We start from the raw sequence: 22,426 nt of genomic DNA, 5'->3' as shown, positions 1-22,426 counted from the left end.
AATGTGCACATGATGGCTTCTGGTCATTCTCACCTGGTCCTTCCTTAAATGTTATCTATTCTAAAGAAATCATTGGTTCCTTGCCCCTTCCTTACACGGAGGACATAAACTATTTGCATTATGCAGGATGTGTAAAGTGGGGTGGGAGGCAGGTACTAGCAAGAATAGAAGCAGGAGAAGGAGAAAAAGCAGATTTTTATGGAGTCCTTTAGTCTCTCTGAGTCAATTAAATGCCTTTACAATGTTGTGTAACCATTATCCACAGTTATTGCAAAACATTTTCATCACCCAAAGCAGAGCCTTATAACCATTGAGCAATAAGTCTCCATCACCCCTTCCCCTGGCCCCTTGTAATCTCTTTTCTATCTCTGATTTTGCCTCTTCTAGACCCTTCCTATAAATAGAATCCTACAATATTGGTCTTTTGTGTCTGGTTGATTTCGCTTAGTATAATGTTTTCAAGGTTCATCCACATTTTAGTATGTATTAGAATTTCATTCCTTTAAAAAAAAAAAGGCTCAGTTGGTAGAGCATGGGACTCTTGATCTTGGGGTCGTGAGTTCAAGCACCATGTTGGGGGTAGAGTTTCCTGAAATTAAAAGGAAAAAAGCCTCTGGGACACCTGGGTTGCTCAGTTGGTTTAGAGGCTGCCTTTGGCTCAGGTCAGGATCCCAGGGTCCTGGGATCCAGTTCTGCGTCAGGCTCCTTACTCAGCAGGGAGCCTGTTTCTCCCTACGCCTGCTCTGCCCGCAGCTCTCCCTGCTTTTGTGCTCTCTGACAAATACATAAATAAACTCTTTAAAAAAAAAAAAAGAAAGGGGACGCCTGGGTGGCTCAGTGGGTTAAGCCGCTGCCTTCGGCTCAGGTCATGATCTCCGGGTCCCGGGATGGAGTCCCGCGTCGGGCTCTCTGCTCGGCGGGGAGCCTGCTTCCTCCTCTCTCTCTCTCTCTGCCTCTCTGCCTGCTTGTGATCTCTGTCTGTCAAATAAATAAATAAAATCTTTAAAAAAAAAAAAAAAGGAAGAAAGAAAGAAAGCTTTTGTTTTTTAGAGTAGTTTTAGGTTCATAGTAAAGTTGAGTGGAAGATGCAGAGATTTCCCATAAAGCCCTTAACCCCGCAACACACACAGCACCCCCCACTAACAATTCCTGCACCAGAGTGGTACATTTGTTATAATCGAATTCAGATGAACACATCATTATCACCCAAAACCTAGTTTCCATTAGGATTCACTCTTAGTGTCATATGTTCCGTGGTTTTTGACCTATATAATGACATGTAAGCAGCATTATTGTAACATACAGAATAGTTTCACTGCCTTAAAATTCATCTGTGCTCCCCCTATTCATCCCTCCCTCCCCACAACCCCTGGCAACTGCTGATCCTTCCATTGTTCCAGATGTTGGAATCATGCCGTATGTCGCCTTCTCAAATTGGTTTCTTTCACTTAGTAATATACGTTTAAAGTTTCTCCATGTCTTTTCATAGCTTGACAGCTCATTTCTTTTTGTGCTTTATGATGCTCCACTATCTGGGTGGACCACAGCTCATTTACCCATTCAGCTCCTGAGGGACATCTTGGTTGCTTTTAACTTTTGCCAATTGTGGGTACAGCTGCTGTAAATATTCATGTTCAGGTGTTTGTGTGGACATGGGTTTTTAACTCCTTTGGGAAGATCTCAGGGAGTGTAATTGCTAGGTTGTATGGTAAGAATGTGTTGAGTTTTGTAAGAAAATGCCAAACTATCTTCCAGAGTGGCTATACCATTTTACATTCCCACCAGCAATCAGTGAGAGTTCCCTATGCTCCACATCTTTGCCAGCATTTGGTGTTGTCAGTGTTTTGGATTTTGGCCATTCGAATAGATAATCTTGTTTTAATTTGCGTTTCCCCATGACATGATATGGAACATCTTTTCATACACTTATTTGCCATTTGTGTATCTTCTTTGCTGAGGTATCTATTAGTCTTTTGCCTATTTTTAAAATTCACTTGTCTTCTTACTGTTAGGTTTTAAGAGTTCTTTGTAGGTTTTGAGTAACAGCCCTTTATCAGATAGGTCTTTTGCAAATATTTTCTCCCTGTTTGTGGCTTATTTTCTCATTCTCTTGATTCCATTCCTTTTTAAGGCTACATAATCTGTTGTGTGATAGATCACATTTTGTATATCCATTCGTCTGGGTTCCTGGTTTTGTATATCCATTCTGGGCACTTGGGTTCTTTCCCCCTTTTAGGTATTATGAATAATGCTGCTGTGAATATGTGAACACACAAATATCTCTTCAAGACTCTGCTTTCAGTTCTTCTGGTTATATCCCTAGAGCAGAATTGCTGTGTCATACTATTATTCTGTGTTCTCCAAACTTTTCTGCACTGGCTGCACCATTTTATATTCCCACCAGCAGTGCAAGCGGTGCCCAAGGCTTCAAGTTTCTCTGCATCTTCACCAACACTTGTTATTTTCTGGGTTTTATTGTTGTTGTTTTGGTTTGGTTGGTTTTTTTGCTAATAGCTAGTAGCTATGGTCTGTGTAAAGTGGTATCTTACTCTAGTTTTGATTTGCATTTCTCTTATGACTCATGATGTTAAACATCTTTTCGTGTGCTTATTGGCCATTTGCACTTTATTACTCAAAATTGTTCCACCTATTTTAGTTCCTTGGCCTGAAGAGTCTTGTCTGTATCTATAAAAATAATCTTGCTTTGGTCTTGATAGGAGTTACATCATATTTGCACAGCAGAAATGACCTCTTTACTGTGTCGAGTGTTCTAATCCTTTAAGCCCTGACTGGTGAGCAGAATGGGGGCCTTGAGGCACTGTAAGGGCCCATTCAGAGCTAAAGCCACCTTTAGATGCAGCCCATCTACTAAAGCCAGGAAGGAGGCTCCCCCTCTTCAGTTTCCCCCAAGGCTTTCTCTGGACCATGTGCTCAGAACTCTGGCTCCTAATAGCAGAACTACCCGCAGCAAGACCAACCATTTCTTGGTTCATGTAATCAAACTGCAGGAAAGACAGTGTTGATGGGGGGCCCAGGGACTGAAATGTTGCCAAGACACTTTCCCTCTGTGGTCAGCACCCTCCTCTCCCTGCAGACTGGTTTTTCATAAGTGGGGGTGGTGAGTATCTAATGGCTCCTTGCTATCCTCAGGGGATTGTCCCTCTTCTTTCTCATTTGAAAAGTCTTGAGGAAATGTCTCATTGGTAGGGCTTAGATCATGTGTTATGTAGTGTGGTTGGAAGGAAGATGAATGATCCCAGGAGGTAAGGAGCACTAGACAGAGCTGATATGAGATGGAGTCTATAGCTAGTCGTGTTTTTGGAAGATTTTTACTGGCATGTGTTGAACCACCAGTGTTTTCTATTAACCTTCAAGTAACCTAAAATAGTTCAGTAATGGATCATCATCATTATATTACAGGTAATGATAGTTAATGTATTATACATTGTTAACATATAGTTAATAGCTTTACCTATATTACATAGCAATTTAGAGAGATCTATCTGGTTAATGGCAAGTGATAGTAATAGATTATAATAGTAGCTCTCAAGTGTTACAGTTATTGGAAGATTTACTGTATCTATTTAAATATGTAAGAAAAATTTGAAGGACATGGGTAGAAAGTCCTAAGGCCCCCCCTGCTTAATCTTCATTATGCTTTTCTAAATTTGGTTTAACCAAGAGATCGTGCTGTCCGTCTTTACATAACCTTCGGTGAAACTGCCATTCTTCTCCAGGGTTAATTTATTTTCACAGGGAATTGTTGACTTTCTGGGCTGCTATTGAGGATAGAGTTGGTATTTTAATTTCCGTGACTATTTACTGAGCTATGTAAGGGGTGTACAAAACCCTTAATCCCCTCAGGGAGTCTGAAGTCCACCGGAATGGGTGAGAACAGAAAAATACATCTGCAACAGGGAATAGCCCTACTCAGCTAACGTCCGAGTCAGATTTTGTTTGGGGGGTGGAGCGCTGGCTTGAGCTGGCTTTGTGCGTGGCGCTTGCTCAGTAAGGTGGGGGTGATGGTTGACACCTGAGGTAGGAAAGTGGATGCTTCTAGGCATCTCCACGCAGTTCACCTCTTACATTTCTGATGGACAAGGCTGCTTTATTGCTGAGCCTAATTAGCATTGAAACTCCCTGGGGGTAGGGGTAGGGGGCAGAAAGAGAATAATTGTGTAACTATGGTTAAGAAACTGAAGTTCAAAAAAAAAGACACATTGGTGGCGGGCAGGCCTGTACAGGCCATTAATGGCTCCAGTGTGAGTGGCTCTATTTCAGGCTTAGCTCATTTCCTTTTTAAAAGGAGTATTTTGTATAAGACACTTTATCTCCGTGGTGGAGTCCACAGTTCCTAATAGTTTAGCAGGAGGAGTTGTGAATAGCAACAGATCAGGTGTGATGGGGGGTCTTAAATAAGTGATCATCTTCTTTCTAGAGAATGTATTTACATCCCTTTTCGTAATATGTGTTCCCTGTGACTCTAGAGCAGAGGTCAGCAAACTCTTTCCATGAAGAGGCAGATAGTAAATATTTTTGGCATTGCAGGCCACCAATCACTGTCACAGCTTCTCAAATTTGCCATGGTAGGGACATGTCTGTGTTCCAATAAAATTTTGTATGTGGACACTGAAATTTGGATCTCATGATTTTTACATGTCATGAAGTATTAGTCTTCTTTTGAATTTTTCCCCAAAAAACATATACAAAAATTTGAAAACAACGCTTCCCTCATGCCACACGAAAACAAGAGGTAGGGGGGCACTTGGGTGGCCCAGTTGTTAAGCATCTGCCTTTGGTTCAGGTCATGATCCCAGGGTCCTGGGATCGAGCCCCACATAGAGCTCCTTGCTCAGCGGGAAGCCTGGTTCTCTCTCCCACTTACCCTGCTTGTGTTCTCTCTCTCGCTGTGTCTCTGTCAAATAAATGAATAAAAATCTAAAAAAAAAAAAAAAAGCAAAATATAAAACAAGAGGTAGGCTGCATTTGGGCAGGTAGACTGTAGTTTGCCAACCCCTTTTCTAAAGGTCTTAAAAGTAACTTCTAGGGGCGCCTGGGTGGCTCAGTGGGTTAAAGCCTCTGCCTTCTGCTCAGGTCATGATCCCAGGGTCCTGGGATCAAGCCCCACATCGGGCTCTCTGCTCAGCAGGGAGCTTTCTTCCCCCTCTCTCTCTGCCTGCTTCTCTGCCTACTTGTGATCTCTGTTTGTCAAATAAATAATAAATAAAATCTTTAAAAAAAAAAAAAGGTAACTTCTATAGTTTTAAATTTGAGGACATTTTATTTATTTAATAAGCAGTTTTATCATACTCAGTATGTGCTGTGCACTGTTTTAAATGCCTTACAGATGTTAGCTAACTTAATCTTCACAATAACCCCATGAGAGAGGTACTGCTTAACCCCATTTTGCAGTTGTGTGAATTGAGGCACAGAGAGGTTGACTAACTGGCCCATAGTCACACAGCTAGCAAAGAGCAGAATCTAGATTTGAACCCAGGTCATCTAGCTCCAGGGTACTTGCTCTTTGTTTTAAGATTTTATTTGTTTAGAGAGAGAACAAAAGCAGGGGGAGTGGCAGGTGGAGGGAGAAGCAGAGAGCCCGATGTAGGGCTTGATCCCAGAACACTGGGATCATGACCTGAACCAAAGGCAGACACTTAACTGACCTAGCCACCCAGGTGCCCCAGAGTACTTATTCTTATCTACAATGATATGCTGTCTATCTTAAAAGATTTATAATTAATGATTTTCGAGGCTAAAGGAATTTTAGAGATTAATCCATCCCCCGCTACTTGTCCATTTCATAGACACATTCTCACACACACCAGCTTCATGGCCTTTATGATTCAAATTTATGCTTCAGTAAAATTATGGATTACCATTATGCACTTTCAGCATCTCTTGTGACTGTCTGAAAGCTTAGTCTTAAATCCCACTTATCCCAAGGGTAATCTGTCTGTACAGGCTGGGCACTTAACTGTTCACTTAGTGTTTTATTTATATTTATTGTCAGATGCTTGAAAGTAGGAGCAATAGTATCAAAATGTTTTCCATCAAAGAGAAATCTATTCTGGGTGTATCTTTTGCTTTCTTTGGGAACACCTGTCTCAGATTACTGCCAACTCAGATTTTGCCCTGCTGCTTTTCCTGCTTGAATAAGCAGCTGGGTGAATCTTGAGCCCCAACTGCCTGTTGATAGGGAACAGAATTTGTGGTGTCATGCTACACTGTCCTTGTTGATCTAATGATACCGCCAAACCAGGGCTATGAATGGAAAATTTCCCAGTCTTTTCAGGGAAGAACATGGAAGCTAGGTGTGCGTGTGTGTGCACACACGTGTGCATGTATGTTAAGGCAAGTCAGAACTTAGGTGGACGAAGAGGTGGTCAGGATTTCTGGTTCCTTTTGCTTATAGTCTCAGACTCAACTAACCAGGAGGGCCCTTGGAGAACCTCTGGTACAGAGGTTTCTGTGCCCCAGGGCAGAGTTATTGCCAGGGGCCCTCATATCCACAGGCACTCCAATCTGTTGGCCAGAGAAATGATGCCTTTAAGATGTGTGTATAATTACTCTTTGCATGTATTTAGATGCCATCATGATCAAAAGGCAAAGCTTTACCAAATCCGTGTTAGACTACTGTTTCAAATATAATGACTACCTATTGAGAAACCTGACCCAGTTAGAGCCCCTTATGAAGAAACGGAGGCTCAGGGGTGAAGAGAAAATATTTGCCTGGATCATTACAGAAAGAACGGCTGGCCTGGAAGCTGGCGCGATACATCTGTGCCGTATAGCTTGTGGTCTCTGTCTCCCCTGGGATGAGCATGTATTTTGACCTTTAATGCAGTGCTTTCTAATACTGTCTGATAGCCTGGTTGATCACGGCAACATTTACCAGTATTTATAGTGCTTCTCTTGAGAATCTCTAATTTTTTTTTACTATACTCCTTGCTATACCGCCATAAGTAATACTCCTACCTAGAAATCCAGTCCAACCTGGAAACAGACCATAGTAAAACCGGGCAGCTTCCTTCTGTCTGTAGTAGAGCTGGCTCTGAAACTCCGGAGTTTTAATCTCTGTGAATCCGACTGAACTCGTGAGGATTTCAGTTATTTATATCTTAGTCTCATAGGAGGCTAAATAGGGCTGTAGCTCTCAGCTGGGTGCAAAACAATATTTTTGTTAAATCTCTGCTAAGCACCTGACACATGCTAGGGTATTTGCATGTGTATCATATATCACTTAATTTAATAAGCCTAGTGTTGCAATTAAGAGGCCCCACTCAGGAAAAGCTAAGTAGCTTCAATCTTCTCCAGAGTCCGTGTGGCTGGTTATTTATTCATCTGTGTCCCATTGTGGAGTATCTCCATCAGGTTTGTAAATGTGCCCTTGAGTCCTATCCCATTGGTGGCCCAGCTGGGACAAATCAGCACAGATCCATCCCTCCAAACAGGACCCAGGATTGACAGCAACATCAGCATGGTCTGCACAGGTCTGCATACCTTTTTTCCCACTGGAATTTCAGGAAATTGGGATGACCATGGTGATTAGGTCAGATGACATTCATAGCAACCATTTTCATACTCCTTTATATTTGATCTTCTTTAAAACTCCCGAGAAGTCAGAGGAATAGGAATGACGTCATAAGTTGGGAAGCCAAGGACAGAAGAGACCTGTGTGAGGTGACCTTGCTGGTACCTGCTGGTACGGGGCTTCTGGCTTCCATGTACACCGCACCGCCTGTCTGGCGGCCGTGCGCACCAGCCCAGCTCCCAGCCCTTCTCTTCCTCCAGGCGTCCCCTTGCTTCTCTTCCTTTCTGTACTTTCCTTCTGCTGCCTTGCTGTGGCGTCTTCTTCTAGATGAGCTTTAAATGTTAGAATTCCTCTTAAACCCTCTTCGGGCTCTGAGCTCTCTCCCTCAGTGACCTCTTCTGGTCTCAACCTGACAACTCCCAAAGGTGTCATTTGAGCCTAGTCTCCCATCTCTCTGTGTTCCAGACGTACCCGTCCACTTCCTACACAGTATCTCTGCTTGGATGCCTCCCAGGCACGTGGTGGCGTCTTGTCCAAAACTTGACTCGATCTTCTACCCCCTTCTCTGTCATTTGTGACCTAAGTGAATGGCAACTCCCAGTTCATGGTCTCCCCGCAGAGTGGCCCCATTGGCTTTGGAGACCCTTCCTTAGTACTGTTGCCTGGTTTCCTAATACTCTTAAAGCAAAAGGTAGAGTTCTTGAGTACCGTATCTATTTTTCCAGCTTCACATCACATCACTTTCCTTTTCATATCTATCCTTGCATCATGGAGGCCACTTTGATTTTTAACATTTATCAAGGAATAGTGTGTTCTGTGATTTTAAAAAAAGCAAGTATAGAGAAGTTGAAGCACATGTGCATTTAAGCTACCCATTGACTTTTTTTTTTTTTTTAAAGATTTATTTATTTATTTATTTGACAGACAGAGATCACAAGTAGGCAGAGAGGAAGGCAGAGAGAGAGGAAGAAGCAGGTTTCCTGCCCAGCAGGGAGCCGCATGCGGGGCTTGATCCTAGGAACCTGAGATCATGACCTGAGCTGAAGTCAGAGGCTTTAACCCACTGAGCCACCCAGGCGCCCCCACGGGCTTCATAATTTAAAAAATATATGGAGGAGCCCTGTAGGTGAGCAGGAATGCTTCAGTCTCCTCTTCAGATCCTACTGTGCAGAGCCCCTGCTTAGAAAGAGGTTTTGCCTCCACTCTTTGTAGAATCCAAGTGGCATGAGTGCTGAGTCTTTGCTGCAGTTTTAGTGGAGGCTGTTTGGGCTCTTGGCTGGAGTTGTTTGTTTTTCCCCTTGGAAGCAGATTTGGAGGTGTTTATGTACCCAGGAAGTCCTGTGATTGCCCCTAATTTCCTTTGTAGAGGCTAGTCATTGCATATCGTCCCCCAGTGGTTAAGTGGCTGGTGCTGGTACACAATGCTTACAAAGTGGCAGTGTGAGCACAGGCACCAGGTGTCTGCCGCGTGCACAGAGACCTGATGCCCTGATCCAGCCCAGGCAGCTTCTGTATGTGGTCATGAGTTGGACTTGTTCAGCTCAAAGTGTTTCATTATACCAGATTCACTTCTTTCCTTCTGCCCTAGCTTGGACTTGGTACCTGACTCTTTCCAATACTTTAAATGTACGGTCTGATTCCATTCTAAGGGTAATACTTTTATAACAGGTATTGTCTGAGGGTGGACATAGCAGAATGTGATTAAAGGTAGGGATGTGTTTCAAGTAGTATTGCCCTTTCTGAGCAGCCGGTTATATGTTGCTCATTAATTATTTTTCTGTAAATTCTGTTGCACCATTTCACATTTCTTTGCCACCTTAGGAATGGAGAATTGAGGAAATTTGAGGTAACAGTATAATTGCAGATCTATTCCTGGAGAAAGTAGCCTTTGCATGGGCCTGTGTAATTCAAGATGTTAAAATAGGGAGCACACGTGTCCTCCTATGTAGGTCATAATTTATAGTATTCAATCAGTAATAAAAGAACATTTCTATTTCCCATTTTCTTGGTCCCCCTTTTAGTTTATTTTTTATTTATCTGTGGTTTTTTTAAGATTTATTTACTTATTTATTTATTTTGAGAGAGAGAGAGAGAGAGAACATACAAGTGAGAGGAGCAGAGAGAGAGAGAGAGAGAGAGAATCTCAAAGCAGACTCTGCTTTGATTATGGGGCTTAATCTTACAACCCTGAAATTGCTACCTAGGCTGAAACCAAGAGTCAGATGCTCAACCAACTGTGCCACCCAGGGGCCCCTGTCCCTTTTTTTAAGTGAACTTTTTACTTTGAGATAATTTGTAGATTCACTTGTAGTTATTTGAAATAATAGCAGTGAGAGCCTGTGTACCCTTTACCCAGTTTCCCCCATGGTAATGGCTTATAAAACTGTAGTACAACATCACAACTAGGGTATTGGTATTGATTTAATCCACCGCTCTTATTCAGATTTCCCCAGCTTTACTTTTATTCACTGGTGTATATGTGTGTATTTAATTCTGTATAATCGTGTGTAGGTTTTTTATTATTTCAAAAATTTCCCAGTTGGCTGAGAACTTGAGCTGGGAGGAGGCGTGTTATTTACTGGATCCCTCTCAAGCTTCACCAGTAAACAGCTCAAGCATAAATCCTTCTCTTTCACATAAAAGGCAAGTTATGTAACTTCAAAATCTTGATTTCTTCTTCTACAAAACAAAATTCACAGCAGCTACTTAATGTAGAAGGTTGCCATGAGGACTAAAATGAGAAAAGAATGCATAATGGGTACTTAGGAAAAAAGAACTCAATAAATGATCATCTTTTTTGAGTGACTTTTTAAACTGAGATTATAAATGAGAGTATTTTGGTTTTTAAATTTTTTTATTTTGTTTTTATTTTATTTTATTTATTTATTTGACAGAGATCACAAGTAAGCAGAGAGGCAGGCAGAGAGAGAGAGGAAGCAGGCTCCCTGCTGAGCAGAGAACCCGATGCAATACGGGGCTCTATATGATGTGGGGCCCGATCCCAGGACCCTGGGAACATGACCCGAGCCAAAGGCAGAGGCTTTAACCCACTGAGCCACCCAGGTGCCCCAGTATTTGTTTTTATTTTTTTTAAACTTTTCACAAAAATGTGATATCCTAGGATTATAGAATTGGTAGGTTCCTTAATAGTTTTGGAACTGGTGAAGGACGTCCCTGAACATTTTTAGATGACAGGTTCTTCTTAATCTTTATAATAAACTAAAGTCTGTCCCCCTATCACATCTAGATCTGCCCTCATCCATGTGATGACCCTTTTAGGATTTGAGGACAGCTACTGTATCCCCCCTCCCCCATTACGTTTTACAAATAAGCTCTCCTTAACCATTCCTCTTAAGATGTAGCTTCCAGATCTTTTCCTACCTTGGTCTCCCTCTTGTAGATAAAGACAAATTTGTTCTTCCCTTTAACAGAATGCAGAATCCAGTTGTAATCTGGCTAGCATATCCCAAGATAGGTCTGCCTTCTCTTTAGCTGAGCTTTTTGGGGAAACCAGGTCACCTAGTTTATGCATGTACAGTTTGTTCTTTTGTCTTCTCCTTTCCAGATGAAAAATAAATTCATGACAATTTAACACAACTAATCGAACACACATTTTAAGCTCTGTGCCATTAAAATGATAGTAAGAGGGAGAGGAGATGTCAGCAAATGGTAGATCAATAGAATGCTGAAGCCAGAAAGTCTGAAGTGTGATGAACTTTGAGGGCCAGAGGAACTGAAAGTGCCTGCTGGGGAGAAATAAAGAAGAAAGACGACTTATAATGCAGAACCCTGGAATAACTCCAAAATTGGAGAAGCAAAATACTGAAAACAGGAAGATTAGTTGAAAGTCTCTGTGAAAAGCAATTAGTTGCCTACAGCTCCTCCCCCACTTTGCCAGGAGACAGGAGTTTTAGTCTTCCATATTGAACCAAGGGTATACCAAGCATAGAAGAGAGGAGATAGACTATGGAGCAGAACTTAAGGGCTTTAAGGCAAAGTCTAAATAGCGAATGGTAGGACCATCCCCCTCTCTCACCCAGTTTCCAGAATACCTACAGGCAGGCACTCCCATGCAAGAGATTGGAAGATCTGTCTCTGATAAGTTTGCCCCAGAGAAAAAGTCCCAAAGATACTGCTTTTAGCAGTCCTCAGTAAAATGGCAGGTTCTTGCTTGATCACCCTGATGTGAAGTCTACAAGTTGATGAGCCTAGCCACCCCCTCAAAAACTTTCAACTTCTAAAAATATGAACAGATAGCCAAGTATCACAAGGCATTTAAAGCAAGCCACTAGAATAAAGACAGAGACTAAAACAAATGGGGAAAAAGAACTCAGAGGAAACAGTAAAAGCAGGGAGAAGGAGAAAAAAATGAAAAAATTTAACTATAATATCTTGACAAAAACAAATGGGGGGGGGGGAGGAACTCAGAGGAAAAGGAAACTCAGGAAAAGGAACTCAGAGGAACGTAAAACCAAGGAGGAGGAGGAGAAAAAGAAAAAAAAAATAATATCTTGAGAGAGGTTAGAGAAAATACAGCATTCATGAAAGAGAAGTAAGAGGCTTTCAATAAAAAGTGGGGTGGGACACCTTCAGAAAACAATAAAGACCTTTTAGAAATTAAAAATACCATAGCCTTATAAAAAGCTACAACACAGGGCGTCTGGGTGGCTCAGTGGGTTAAGCCGCTGCCTTCGGCTCAGGTCATGATCTCAGGGTCCTGGGATCGAGTCCCGTATCAGGCTCTCTGCTCAGCAGGGAGCCTGCTTCCCTCTCTCTCTCTCTCTGCCTGCCTCTCCATCTACTTGTGATTTCTGTCTGTCAAATAAATAAATAAAATCTTAAAAAAAAAAAAAAGCCACAACACAGAGATATGGAAAGATAAAGTTGAAGAATCCCAGGAGATAGATCCAATGAAAGAGGTGGGAAATGGGGAACAGGTGAAAAAATGCAAGATTGTTCCAAGAGGCCTAACACCTGACTCATGGAAATTTCAGAAGAGAAAAAATAGACAATAGAGAGGAGGAAATTATCAAAGAAATAAGATGGAAAAGCATTCCCAAAACTAAAATAAAGTCTATAGGTTGAGACAGCACAATGAATGAAAGGACACCAAGGTATTACCCTGTGAGAGTTCAGAACTCTGAAGATAAAGAGAAAGCACTAGAAGCTTCTAGAGAGAACAGTCACATACTGTTAGTGTTCAGAACAGCATTAAATTTCTCAAAAGCAACAAAGTAGAAGACAGTGGAGTAATACCTTCAGAATTCTGATATAAGAAATATCCCCCAACTTAGAATTTTATAGCCAGCTAAACTATCATCCAGGTTGGAGGCTAACAAAGCCATTTTCAGACATATTGTGCATATGCCTTATGATTGTGTGATATAGTAAGAATGTATATTTGGAGGACACCCAGGTGGCTCATACAGGTGAACTCCTGCCTTTAGCTCAGGTCGTGATCCCCTGCTCAGCGGGAAGCCTGCTCCCCCTCTGCCTCTGCCCCTACCCTCTGCTTGTGCGTGCATGCACCTCTCTCTCAAATAAATAAAATCTAAAAAAAAAAAAAAAAGAACAAAGCACAAAACAGTTCTTTGAGGGGGAAAAAAAATGTATTTGGTTTTTTTCCCTGGTTCCTGGCACAGAGCTTCTAAAACCCTTGGAATTTCCTGAGTGGTAGGGGTGATAAGAGCATCTTTTATTATAATATTTGGTCTTTGTTCCCAGTTCCCGACACAAGAGCTTCTAAAAACCTTGGAATTTCCTGAGTGAGAGGTGCCTCCTTTGTTTTTCATAACAAACCTCTTTCAACCACACCTGAGTTTATGCTAATAAGGTGACTCTCTGTGGACCCCTGGAAAACTTCAGGATAAGGCTGGTTGCCAGAGGGGGCAACCATGTGATTAGAGGGTTGGAACTTCAGTCCCACCCTTTGACCTCTGGGGAGCTTCCAGGTTGGTGAACATAGCCACGTGTGGGGAGGGTGGCACACCTCAGTTCCACAGGGACAGAAGATCCTGTGCTCAGGACCCTTCTAGACCCCACCCTATGTACCTCTTTAGCTGCCTGTTCTTTTGTATCCTTTGTGATAAACCAGTAACAGTAAGTAAACTATTTTCCCTGAAGTTCATTGAGCCATTTTGCCAAATTATCACACCTGAGGAGGGAGTTGTGGGGAACACTCTTATCCCCACCCCTACCCCGACTTTATAGCTGATTGCTTGGTCGTACAAGTGGCTCAGGCTTGCAGTTGGTGTCTGAAGCAGGGGTGGTCTTGTGGGACTGAGCCCTTAACCTGCACTAACTCCAAGTAGTTCATGCCAGATTTGAATTATAAGGATACCAGTTGGTGTCTGGAGAGTCGGAAAATTGGTTTTTGTGTGTCAGAGTACTGTAAGTAAAAACAGTTTGTAGGATACCTTTTCTTAGGAAGCTCTTCTAGAAGATGCTTTTCATCAGAACAGGGAATAAATCAAGAAGAGGACTCAATGGGCTTCAGGAAACGGGTTCCAGTGTAGGTGAGGTGAAAGGGATTCCTATAAGGACAGAGTTCTGGTCGGGATGCCTCTGGGACAACCAGGAACATACGGCTAGGGTACCCAACTGAATGTATTAAAAGGAGTTCTGTACTTCATTTTTATCTCCAGGGGAAAAAATTATACAAGAAAAGAAATGTAATCATAGCATACATCATGGCTTGGCTACAAATAATATTCACATAGACCTAATAATGCAACCCTTCATTTAATCAAATGCAGACAAAATTATATTGGAAAGACAGAGGGAGTAAGTGGAGTTTTATGTGAAGAGAATGTTAGAACAAAATCCTATCTTCCATCACAGAAATTAAGTAGCTAATATAATAGTTATCTTTTGCTGTCTAACCAAAAATTACTCCAAAACTTAGTGACTTAAAACAATTAATATTTATTATCTCACAGCTTTGGATTTCAGAAGTAGCTTGCAGTCCGAGTGCCACCTTGGGCTACATTCATCTGAAGGCTTGACTAGAGCTGGAGGGGCCTCTTCTAGGCTCACTCAGGTAGTGATAGGAAGAAGCCTCAGTTCCTTTTCACATGGCTCTCCTCAGGTTATGTTGTTTTCTGGCTCCCCCAAGAGCGAGTGATCTGGGAGAGACAATAAAAGGAATGTGCAGTTGCCTGTGTATTTATTTACTTATTTTAAAGATATTATTTACTTACTCGAGAGAGATTGAGACAGGGACCAAGAGAGCACGAGCAGAGGAAAGAGGCAGAGGGAGAAGCAGGCTTCCCACTGAGCAGGGAGCCTGATGTGGGGCTCAGTTCCAGGACCCTGGGATCATGACCTGAGCCGAAGGCAGATGCTAAACCGACTGAGCCACCCAGGCGCCCCATGCAGTGCCTTTTATGACCCAGCCACGAATATAACATGCATTCAAATGACACCATCACTTCTGTGTATTCTGTCAGCTGCACTGACCAACCCCGAGACAGTGTGCAAGGGGATCGCCCAGTGGTGTGAGGACCAGGAGGCAGGGATCATTCAGGGTTCTTTGGAGACATGCTACCACAAGTCATAACTAGAAGTGAAAATTTAAGAACTACTATTCTAGGCACATTGCTTAGAAAGATGGAGATGGGGGTGCACGTGTGCCTCAGTCGATTAAGCCTCCAGCTCTTGATTTTGGCTCAAGTCATGATCTCAGAGTCATGGGATGAAGCTCCGCCCACCGCAGGGAGTCAGCTTGAGGATTCTCTCCCTCTGCCCCTTCGCCTTCCTCCCCCGCTTACTCATGCTCACTCTCTCCCTCAAAGAGATAAATAAATCTTATTAAAAAAGAAAAAAAAAAGGAAAAAAAGAAAGGTGGAGATATATACCAGAAGAAAGAGGTGGCCCCTGAGAGCAGGAATCAGGGAAACTGCTGGTTTTAGAAACTTAGTAGAACAACTTTAAGAAATAGTTCTGTGTTTTACTGTGATTTTTTTTTTAATTATGAAAACCTCCAAAGCACACAGCCATTTCATGTCCCCAACACCGGCAGATGAGCCACACATGGATTTTGTGAGAAACTCATCGAATCTGAGTCAGTCTTCATCGATCCTTTGGTATTTGAAAGATTGTGGGATCTTGAAGGACAGCTTACAGATAATAAACGGAAAGTGATGAAAAAGAGACCTTAGTGACAGGACCTGAACTAGAATCCTTGAGTAAATGTGACCAAGAAGAGCTGGTATCAGGTAGTGAGGTGCTCTGACATTTTACTAATGTGGAATCTGGGGGGTGGAGGGAGACTGTTTTGTTCTTTCTGAAGACTAGAAAGTTCTTAAGTGGAAATGTTTACATGGCTGGAAGCTATAAATGGCAAAGCTTGTTAAAAGGACTGTCCTTTTGGCAGATAGTTGGAAAGCACATTATGGGACTCCCAAGGCTAAGTATGTGTCTGTTGGGAAGGTTCAATACAAGTTGGAGGGAATCTGCCCCTGTCCCCATGTGACCTGAGACCTGTGGACTGTGCGTGTGCAGGGCACCAGTAGTACACAGTACCAGTCATTTGAGCTGCTTGCTGCTGGGGCCATTTTCCTAAGAGGAACTCTGGCCTCCTTGTAGCAGCCCGCAGCCCAGTTGTTGCCCCCGGACTCCCCAACACTTGTGCCCACCATGCCCGCTCTGTCCTTCAGTGCCCCTATTCAAGTCTGGTCTTGTTTCTTCTTATTTCTTCCTGTCACTGTGTATTTACTCTTCTGGAGGAGCCCACTGTCAGGGTTCGTCCCGGGTTCGTGGACAGTTTGTCTCCTCCATCTGCCTTTAATAAAACTGGGATCGGGATCATGTGTTAGAGATGTCAGGTCTCTGAGTTGGTGGGGAGTCAGGAACAGGGCAGTGAGACTGCATATAAGTAAAAACTAGCACTGGAAGCATTCGGGCTTCCTTTTTTTTTTTTTTAACCATTTTAACGCCCATGAAACTGTGTTGTTTGCATTCTTCCCCTGTCACCGAGTATGTGGAACTGATCAGCTCAGCTGTCATGTACTGTGATGCCTCCAGTGCCATTGCGACAGGCAGGGGCTTAGCGGGGCAAGGGACCGGTCAGGTTTTGTATTTGCAGTACTCAGTATCTCTCTTTGTATTTCCCTTTGCCCATAGATTGGAGACCACAAATTCAGTGCCCACCGGATCGTCTTAGCAGCCTCTATCCCGTACTTCCACGCTATGTTTACAAATGACATGATGGAGTGCAAGCAGGACGAGATTGTAATGCAAGGAATGGACCCCAGGTACTCAGCTTCTCCACTGGGTCTCTCGGTCTTCAGGTTCCCAGGCACAGCTTCAGCCCCGTGCATGATGCCGTTGGCGGGCCCGTGGCAGGACATAACACTGTTAGAGCGACATGTTTAATAGGAGCTAGCACCAAGATATTTTTTTATAACGAGGACTGGGTACAAATGTGGTAAGACGTTATCCTTTGCCCTTTTCTGTGCTAACCATTCTAGCTGATGAAATAGTTTTCCAAACGAGGGTCTTCATTCTGTATTCTCCCCAGCCGTCTCGTACAGTGTTGGCCATTAGAACTTCTGGCGCTGATGGGAATGTTTTATTTTTACTCTCCAGAATGGTGACCACTATATGTAGCTATATGTAGCTACTGAGCACTTGAATTTTAACTAGTGGGATTAAATAAATGAATTCTTAATTTTACTTAATTTTAAGTAAACTTTAAGTTTAAGTAAATTTTAAACTTAAGGTAAATTTTAAGTTAACTTTAGCTTAATTTGAAATTGCCGTGTATGGCTCGTTGCTGCTATATGGGACAACACAGATTCAGAAAATGGCAAAATCATGGTTATTAAATGGTTGAGAAAATTGAAGTCCAAAGAGGGCAAGCCCAAAAGTTACCCCATCTAAATGCCTTTCAGTGTCCAAGCCCGCCCTCCTAGCAGGCAGTTCCAGGCCCCAAACGTCAGTGCCGCCAAAGCTGAGATAGTCTGCCCTAGATGAATTTTAGAGGCAGGAGGCAATACCATAACCGCTGAAATCATGTCATCAGGCACTTACTTAACGTTGTCCTGACATGCAAAGTCACTTACTAATGGATGCTCTTCGTGGAAATACCTTGCTAATTACTGTATGAAGACTTTATATAAACATATTCCATAGTATGCCTTTTTGGGCCTTGAAAGGGAGAAAGATGTTTATGTGACTGATTCTGTGTTTGATTTTGTGGAAAGTCTATGAACTGAGGCTGTATGTTTATAACCTAGGCTCTATCCAAGGGTCTGCTGTACCCCTGCTTATGTGCCTGGCACTGTTCGGAGGTCTGGGAATGCAGTAGCTGACGAGACACCCAGGGTGACTCAGGGCAATGACATTCTTGTTGGAGGAGAAACAATAAAGCAATGATTCTGTGACATCAGCCAGTAACCTGTCATTTGTTTGCTGCCTTCTTAATCTCACCATGGTGGGAACTGGGGGTGAAGGAGTTGGGAAACTGTAGTAACCTCTGGATGATTGCAGTGATCTGCCCCAGCACGTGGAGGGTTTTTATATCCCCACTGCAAGGCAGAAATCTCAGGCCAGCTACTTCTAAGGAAAGACACAGAAGGAGGACTGCAAGGACACTCGTGCACACTCTTCTCTGAGGTCTGTGTCTGAAGGAGCTGTGCTCATCGTCTATGCACAGTCCAAGTGCTCCATTTTTCAGAGGTAGACTGAGCACCTGTCATGTGTGCGGCTGTAAGCACTGAGCTATAGCACAGAGAAAACAGTGCCTCTAAGTGTGCTCTAGTCCTGGGGATCGGGCCATAAGCATAACCGCACATGTGCATGATAGGGCTGGCAAATGAGACCAGGGTGAGAAAAGTAAAGTGAATGATGGTGGAGGTCTGTGCTGTTCCAGGGTGATCAGGGAAGGCCTCTGTGATGAGGTGACATTTGAGCCAAGACCTTTATTAAAGTGAGGGAGTGAGCCGCCTGGTGACAGAGCCCTCCAGACGGAGCAGACGGTACAGAGACCCTGCGGTGAGAATGTATTCGGCATGTTGGTATAGAGTGAGGGCTAGGAGTGGAAGGCGTTGAGGTCAGAGCCGGAGAGGGGCCAGACCACATACAGCCCTGAGACGGAACTGGGAATTCTTTCCCAGTGGGAATTGAAAGGCAGAAAAATTTGTTGGCCTCTCATTCTGGAAATGTATCCCAAAGAAATAATAAAAACACTATTTATGACGGCAGTAAGAAGTTATTAGCTACGAGGCCTACCAGTAAAGGAAATAAATTACGCCGTGTTTACATGTTGAAATACTGTATAGCAGCCACTAAAAATGATAAATGTGAAGACAGTGTAGCAGCATGGGAAAGGACTCAATAAGTATTGTGTGATTATATGCGTACCATTTGTGCATGCAGGCAAATAGGCACTGAAAATGAACCCAAGAAAGTAACCACTGTTGACTCATTCAGTAGTGAGATTGTGGGTACTTGCTTTCTCATTTTAGAATTTTCTGTAATAAGATTATTTGGGCAATGAAGACGGCTTAAGAAGTAGAATGAGTCTTCGGCTCTGGGGAAATCATTATTCCTGTCAGATTCTCGAAGGGCCTGGGCACTCAATGGATGTTAGAGCGGGGCCCACACATTCCCCAGGTAGGCATGTCAGCTCAGCGAGGGCCAGAGTCTCTGAAGCGGCTCTTTCCTCCTTTCTGTAGCGCCCTGGAGGCTCTGATCAACTTCGCCTACAACGGCCACCTTGCCATTGACCAGCAGAACGTGCAGTCTTTGCTGATGGGCGCGAGCTTCCTGCAGCTGCAGAGCATCAAGGACGCCTGCTGCACATTCCTCCGAGAACGGTGAGGCCCCGGCCCCGGCCCGTGGCGGGGAGCGCACCCGGGTCAGTCTGGAAGCCCCTGCCAACTCGCTCCGTGAGGGAGTGAGCCTGCGAACTGACTCTTCAGATCGCAGCCGAGCAGTGCCCCGTTCTTCGGGGTGAACCTTTGAGGAACATATTTATGGACCCCTGCCTCTGCCCTCTCCTGGCCTGACATGTACCTCTTCTGGTCCTCCAGTCTGACCAGCTGCGGACTTAGCTGGCTGTTCTCACCAAACCGACGGATTCCGCGTTTAGCTGGCTGTTCTCACCAAACCGACGGATTCCATGCGGCTCACTCTTCCATAGCCCATCTCCTTCTTTGTGTGGATCCTTTCCCCTCCTTGAATATCTTGACTTCTTTTTCCTTCAGCTCTTTCGGGGGCCACCCAAATTTCACCTTCTGGAACTCTTTGTCCCCCTAAGTCTTCTGGAAGCAGTCACTGTGTGCTCTTTTAGGGTAAGGACCATGGAGTATATCCCTACCTAGGTCCAGCATTCAGCAATGCCCCTTTGATGACTGAGCTGATAAGAAAGCTCTTTTTCCCCCTGAAGAGGGGGAGCTCTTTAAGGTCAAAGCTGCCCCTTAACCACTAGAGACTTGGCGGTGCTGGGTAATGCTGGACTTCACACAGTCTCTGTCTGTGGTGCTCTCTGAGGCCCGGCCTCCACGTGAGCTACTGTGATCACAGGGTCCCTGGCCTGAAGACCAGCATTTTTCTTGTCTCAGATCTGCCCTCCTGAACCTCATTTCCTCTTAGAGCTGATGTTTCCCTGTCCCGGTCCAGCTCCATCAGTCCAGCTCCCTTATCAGCTCTGTGGACCCCACCTGCTGTCCCTATCCTGCTCCCATGGTGCTCATGGACATCACCGAGCACTGCTGTGTGTGCAGCTAGTCTTAATAACCGTGGGTATGATGCTTAGCACACAGGGCAGTGTCTGCTGGGTGCAGGGTGAGTGGTTTCATCGTGAGATAGGTAGTCCTGTTTCAGGTTTTACAGATGAGACCACATAAAGACAGCATGGCCCCAGAGCCTGGCTTGACCCTGTGCTGGAATGGCTTCTGGGTCAGGCTGGACGATGCATGTGGGGATATGAGGCACCCTGGCTCTCCTACTCACTCGTGAGCTGCTTAAGGATGTAGACCAGTCTTGGTTTATCTCTCTGTCCCACAGAGCTCAGAATGATTAAGTCGGCATTCTGGAAAGGATGCAGTTGGCCACTCTTACAAGGGGACAACAGCTCCACCTAGGGGCTTTCGAGGTCATCACTCAACACTGGACCCAGCTTTTGTTACAAAGCAGTGTCAACCAAAACGTGCTTAGAAAAGTGATTTTTAGACCAGTGGAGTTTTTACATGCATCAGTGACATTTTAGGAAGACGCACTTAAGCACAAAGCCTGACATTATGAGTCTGTCCTTGACATTTTCCCATTCAGCCCTGTAAGATCCCTTCTGAAGCCTCACTTCACACCTTATTCCTGTCTTCATTCCTTCCCACAGGCCCCAGAGACTTGACCTGCTTTCTGTTTTCCTTCCAGTAGTTACCATCACTGCCTCTGTTCCTTGGGGTGGTTCTCCCTGAGCCCGGCTGCAGAGTATGTTAGGGGCCCCCCCACCTGTCCCCATCCCATGTGCCCATATTCAAAGATAAGCATATGGGCCCTTCATCGTCAAGCTGTGATTACTAACAACTTGAGAGAAACCGTTCTGAGCATTAGTGGGAAAGATAGGATTTCCCAGAGCACAGAGAAGCTGTAAAGCTCTCAGAGTTTTCCATGAGGTTGGAGTTGAATTTTTTTTTTTCTTATGGCCCCCTTCCAAGTGTTCAAATGTATGGGCCTCCTTGTTTTTAGGTGAGCACTGGAGCTGTGTATTCTCCAAAACTCTTCTCTCAGAATTGAATCAGAACCTCGGATGCACCAGTGAGCCAAGCCAGTAACTTAACTTAATTCAGGTCACTGCTTCCTGCCTCTGATAAAGCATTACCTCTTACTGCTGACAGAGTCAAGCTGTGCTGCAGGGAAGGTGGTTGCTGGTGGCTAATGAAAGATGTGGGTCTGTCTCCGCCCTTGGGGTTCATTTTCCCTCTTCTCTTCCTCCTGCTCCTGAATGGGGCCCTGTCCTTCCCCACCAGCTACCTCACATGCAGCTTCTCACATCTCATCGACATGAAAGCCCAGTTCAGTTGAAGGTGTGTTTTGCTCTCCTTATTAGAGAGCCAAAGGCGAGGTACAGGAGAGGGAGCAGGTGGAAATGTGCACCAGGCAGCTACTTGGCCATCTTTCCCCACGGCTCTGGACTCTATCCAGTTCCCAGTCCATAGCACTGAAGCCTCCTCTTGAGCTGATGTTACTGTGGCTGGGGTCAGTGAAGCACGAGGTGTAGAGGCCCAGGGAAGGTGGAGACTCACATCGGCCATATGTGTGTAAAGGCCTTTAAACAAGTCTCCTTGAGCCCTGTGTTTCTCACTGGCTCTGCGGCCTTGCCTAGGTGTTAGTCAGTGCTCACGCTTCCTGGCCTTTGTGGAAATGCACATAGATTTCCAAAGCATTGGACCAAACCAGTTCAGGCTGGAAGGGAAGCAACAGCTTGTGGAATTTAGATGATCCCAAAGGCAGGCTCCTGAGGGACTCTGCCCTTCAGAGACTCTGCAGCTGGGGGACAGTGGTGACTGTTGACTAGCGAATATAACTCTGCCTGTTACTTTAAGCAGTGAGGCACCTGGGTGGCTCAGTCGGTTAAGTGACTGCCTTCAGGCTCGGGTCATGATCTTGACGTCCTAGGATCAAGTCCCACATCAGGCTCTCTGCTGGGTGGGAAGTCTGCTTCTCCCTCTCCCTGCCACTCCCCCTGCTTGTCCTAGCATGCGCTCTCTCTCTCTGTGTCAAATAAATACAATCTTTAAAAATAAACAAACAAACAACATGGCAGGGAAGGAAAGCAGTCAGTCTAATAAAGAAAACCTGGGCACCTTCCATCCGATAAACACCCTCTCCCTCCACAGATTATCAGTCACAAAGTCAAAACAAGAAAACCCCCTCCTCAGGGTCTCC

General features: G+C 44.2%; 1 protein-coding gene across 3 annotated transcripts in view; it reads left to right on the top strand.

Moving 5' to 3' along the window:
- The window catches only part of KLHL18 (kelch like family member 18), a 54,569-nt gene that overhangs the window by 15,426 nt on the left and 16,717 nt on the right, over positions 1 to 22,426 (top strand). For all 3 annotated transcript variants that reach the window (XM_044253696.1, XM_044253695.1, XM_044253697.1), the window contains 2 exons: positions 16,658 to 16,788; positions 19,213 to 19,353. In XM_044253696.1, the coding sequence (XP_044109631.1) occupies positions 16,658 to 16,788; positions 19,213 to 19,353 (272 nt within the window). The remainder of the gene's footprint in view (positions 1 to 16,657; positions 16,789 to 19,212; positions 19,354 to 22,426) is intronic.

Source organism: Neovison vison, chromosome 6, assembly GCF_020171115.1.
Source record: "Neovison vison isolate M4711 chromosome 6, ASM_NN_V1, whole genome shotgun sequence".
In the NCBI taxonomy this organism is placed as follows: Eukaryota; Metazoa; Chordata; class Mammalia; order Carnivora; family Mustelidae; genus Neogale; species Neogale vison.
Note: the sequence above shows the minus strand (reverse complement) of the source record. Positions and strands in the feature narration are given on the sequence as shown.